The sequence below is a fragment of the Pristiophorus japonicus genome, chromosome 3, assembly GCF_044704955.1.
Source record: "Pristiophorus japonicus isolate sPriJap1 chromosome 3, sPriJap1.hap1, whole genome shotgun sequence".
Classification (NCBI taxonomy): Eukaryota; Metazoa; Chordata; class Chondrichthyes; family Pristiophoridae; genus Pristiophorus; species Pristiophorus japonicus.
The window spans coordinates 318,286,342-318,291,082 of NC_091979.1; the positions used below are offsets into that span (position 1 = coordinate 318,286,342).

General features: G+C 43.7%; 1 protein-coding gene across 1 annotated transcript; it reads right to left on the reverse strand.

Annotated features, from left to right (window-relative positions):
- Positions 1 to 1,372: 1,372 nt before the first annotated feature.
- LOC139256211 (interferon-induced protein with tetratricopeptide repeats 5-like) lies at positions 1,373 to 3,935 on the reverse strand (the record flags this gene model as incomplete). The annotated part of the gene is made up of 2 exons (XM_070874159.1): positions 1,373 to 3,272; positions 3,850 to 3,935. Coding segments are annotated over 2 exons (1,560 nt in total), but the record flags the coding sequence as incomplete, so codon positions are not given.
- Positions 3,936 to 4,741: the final 806 nt, after the last annotated feature.

Sequence of the window (4,741 nt, forward strand, 5' to 3'; positions counted from 1 at the left end):
GGACACACACATCTTTCAGGTAAGTTTGTATTTAAACTTTTGGACTGGGAATTTTTGGATTTTATTGAAGCCCTTGCCTGTCTTACTGATGTCATGCAGTGCTACCCCAGTGGCTGCAGCATGGCTGGTGGAAGGCTGCTGACTTTCAGTGGGGGACACTGCAAATGGCCTTGCTGGTCGACCTTGAGGAGCTGGTGGCTGGGTGTGTCAAATCAATCTTCTTGCTTTTCGTCACTCTCCTCTCCCTCGTCTTGGTCAACCACTGGATGGAAAGGTGCATTTCTTGGGTGTGTGAAATGAGGAAAGCACAAGGGTGGAGTTGTGGGGACGGGAGGGCAGGAAAGCAAGAGGTGCATGCCAGAAGGAGGATTCTGTATGAGGATACCAGCATCTTGTATCCCTTCAGCCCCACCGCTGGCCAAGAGCTCAGCCATGCCCCTGCCAAGAATGGTCTGCACCAGCTCCTCCAAGGGGATGAGGGACGGCTAGGAATGGGAGATGTGCCTCGTGATTGGTACAAATTACTGGTAGGTGAGTGATTGGGGGTCGTGCATTGAGCAGTGTGTGAGGTGAGTGGTGCAGTTGGTAGGGGAGGGCTTTTGAAGATACATTCATTGATCTTGACCAGCGGTCTGAGGCCATGAAGCTTCTTTGAGCACCGGAGTCAGATGGTGGGGGTGACACTGCTGGCAGTGATGGCTTCGGTGATGTTCTCCCACATCATTCTTTCTGGAGGGCCTCCTGGCCCCTGTGGGTAGAGGACCTCTCTTGCAGTGTTGACCCCCATGCACAAAGCTGGAGTGCTGCGTACTGACCCTGAGTGCCCCTTCCCTGGCTTACTGAGCCACTTGTGTTAGTGCTGAAGCACTTTTACCATTTTTTGACGTTAGGAAGGGCATTCAGCTTTAAGAGCTGAATATTCACATTTTAGACTTCTTATTAATGTTAATTTTTTTTTGAAAGGAAGATAGGGCTGAAAACAGTATTGTTTCACTGGATTTTAATTTGTATTACTTCTGAGTGCAAGGCCCCTTTAATTCACGGGCCTTTTCATTGCCCACAGTTCCATCCCGAGCTCCACAGCGTTGCTTCCAGATGCTGTGTGAAGCTCGAATGCCGTACCTGGACAGGAACTTCGGGTTGGATGCCTCCACTAACCTCACCAGGGTGGCGTTGCACGGAAGGTAAGTGCTGCACCACCAATCTCCAGCCTCCCAGACGAATTTTGTCCTGTTAGCGTTGCGGCCATTTTCAACGGCCGTTAACTGCAGTTGCCGGTGACACCAATAACTTTCCTGGCGAACACGAATTTCTCCCCCAAAGGATCATAGGAACAGGAGTCAGCCATTATCTGTAGAAACGGTTGAGTTTCCCATTCCCCTCGCCACTCACCCACCCAAAATCCATCTGGAGTTAAAATTGGGGCCAATGTAATGTGTACTATTGTTTTAAAAATAGTCCCTATAATTCATAAACAACTATGATGTCTCTGTCTCAGTGGTTCAATTAACTCTAATTCCCTAAAACCCACATTATTTTATTTATTTCCACATATAGCAAAGGTCTAAGGATATGGAAACAAATCCTATTTGGTTAGTGCACCAGTGGTGTTAATATTCTTGAATGAAGCACAGGAACTTAGAATAATTACAAGAAGATTATTGTTTGAAAATGATACACACTTGAGTAAATTGCTACTTTGAAAGAAAGTGCCCGCAGGATATAATATGTGAAGCGAGTACCCTACCAAATCTGCTCATAGATCTGAGAGTATTAATGCATCCTTCAAATGTTTTAGCTAGGAAATAGTCAGCGTTGCCAAGATAGAAAGGCGTAATTCAGAGAGAGCACTTAGATATTCTTCATTGCCACAATCAAACTCCAAGGCCTTTTCAAAACACTCAATAGCTTTGTACTTCTCCCCTTTGTACTGGTGCAGTAACCCAAGAACACCAAAGGCCTTGCTGTCTCTGGGATTCCTATGAAGTCGTCTTTCTGCTATCTTCTCCAAGTTTTCATAACACCTTGTCTGTTGTATTGAGTCGTATCTGACTTTCACTCCTTCCAGAAAACGGCTGATGGCATTTGATTCAGATCTTTTCTGGTACAGTTCAAATAAACCAGCCTCTAAATATATTGCCTGTTTATTTTCCGGACGAGTATCTTCCAATTTCATTAGATTGCTGTAGATCAACTCTGCTTTGAGATATTCTTCATTTAATGAACAGATTCCTGCAAAATCCAGTTGTAGTTGAATAGATGTTAATGGGCGGGACTGAAATGCCTTTTCAAAATGGTACTTGCATTTATTGATTAAGTCAGTTTTCTGTTGAAAAGCAGGATTGCGAGGGTCTTTGCTGCCTGGATATTTGATCAGTTGAAATATTCTATTTCTGTAACACTGACCTATTTGGTGGTGTAAGAAGATAGAGTTTGGGCTAATTTCTAAAGCTGTCTTCAACAGCTCCACAGCTTTTTCCACATCTCCATTAATTCTGTAAAGTTTTGCTGCATAACGAGTTACATATGGAAGATCAGGGGACTTCTGCAATGCTTGTTCAACTAATTTCAGTGCTTCCTCCTTTTGATTGAACTCTTGTAGTTTTAGAGCCAACAGCACCATGGCTACAGAGTCATCTGGATCAAGTTCCAGCACACGTCCCAACTGCTTCACTGATTGGCTGCGGTCACCACTCTCTGGGGTACCAGAAAACCCTTCCAGACGGAACAGAGCAGTCGCATAGCCAACGTTCCATTCAGTGTCATCAGGATCTTCCTCCAGAGCCTTCTCAAAACATTCCTTTGCCTCTTCATAGTATTGACTAGGAGAAGTCAACAGTGACCAACCCTTCTCCCCGTATACTTCAGGTATCAGTGCTGTATACCGAGAGCCATCAGTAAATTGTTTACAGATCATCTCCAGCTTGTCGAGGTAGGACTGGGCCTCTGTCAGTTGGCCCATGTGATAATATACCCAGGCATAGTTTCCATAGGTGATGATGCTTCTTCTTTCAAATTCATGTTCATGGTCCTCCCTCAGAATCTTTTCAGCTTCCTCTAAGTTTTGAATTGCCTCTTCACAGTTGCCTTGCAGACAGTTTACAAAAGCGAGGTGGTTGTAAGACCTGGCCTGATATTTCACACCCGCCTGTATTGAATCTTGCAATCTATACTTCATGTCGTCCAAGTCAATGTTTTCTTTCTGTGGGCCCCACGTGAAGTGACATTGAAGCCAATCGAGCTTCACTTTCAACAAATCCTTCTGTGTGTTGCTGCAAGAGAACAAAATAATAATCCATTTTATCTGCAACTCTAACTTATCCTTTTTGCATTTTGATGCTTGTGATTAATTCTACCATTCGCCTTTGATTAGCACGAGATGACACAGCAGGGATATTTAGCAATGGTACATTATTAATTATGGCATTTAATTTATATTCCAGTAGTGGATTGTGGTGCTGACTCTCAATACTGCAGTTACAAGTGAATTGCAATCAGTATCACTTGTGTAGTGTAACTTGTCCATATTATAGTTTCACAATGAATCTGAGAACTTCTGTCATTTGCATCATTCTTTCAAAGAGCTGGCACAGGCACAATGGGCCAAGCGTCCTCCGTCTGTGCTGTATCCTTCCATGATTCTAAGATTTTGTGAATGAGCCAGCGACTGAGATTGAAAATTCTGAACTGTGGGAATGAGTTCTTTTTAAAATCACTGCTGAAGAGGCCAGAAAATCCACTGAAAATGGGATGCACAAGAATCAATCATGAGAGCGAGTGGCACTGAAATTCTGGTCCGAGGTTTCTTTCGAACGAACGTCTCCGACCGGAGAGTTTTTACGAAATTACCTGCTGGTCCCGGAGACGCCTCGGATTCCGGTGGGGAGGCCTTCTCTTCCAGCGCTGCGAAGCGCGCTCCCGTCCTCCAGGTTCCCACGCAGAAGATGCAGTCATGTGTGACTGCACAACCAATCAGGTGCCGTATTCCACAGCATTCTCATTAATAGCAATGGGAGCTCCGTATCTACCAGTTCTCATCGCTATTAATGAGAGAAAAAAAAACAAACACACTAAACACCACATTAAAAAATAAAAAACACACCTCACATAAATAAAATTAATTGAAATCAAAGTTAATAAATGTTTTAGAAAAAAAAATATTTTTCCGATTATTTAAAAAGTTTTGTAATTAGGTTTAAAAATAAACTTACCTTAGTGGGCAGGGTTTTTCACATAAAAATTTGTTTTTAAATTTGATTTTGATACGTTTTTATTTTGTTTTAAAACTCTTACGCTGGTAAAAGTAGGCTATGCACCTGCTTTTACCAGGCACAAGAGCTTTCAGGACATTAGCTGGGCAAGATATGGGTAAATACTGCAATTTTGCCGATGCGAATGTCCTGGCTGTGGGGATATGGATAATCTGTCAAGCCAGAGCTTGACAGATCGGAAAAGCCGGTTTTCGCTGCATGTGCGTTGCGCGACGAAAACCGGCTTTTGCGATGCCTTCCTGGGTCAGTAGAGACTCCACACGGAGCCGGGGAGGCCGGAATTTGTGCCCCAATGTGAGGGCACTTGGACAAGTGTAAGCTGATCAAAAAGAGTCAGCAGGATTTGTGAAGGATAGTTCATGTCTGACTAAGCTAGCCTAATATTTTGAGGAGGTCTCTAGCATGGTGGAGCGTTTATGTATGCTGTCTATATGGACTTCCAGAAGGCATTCGATAAGGTTCCACACAAG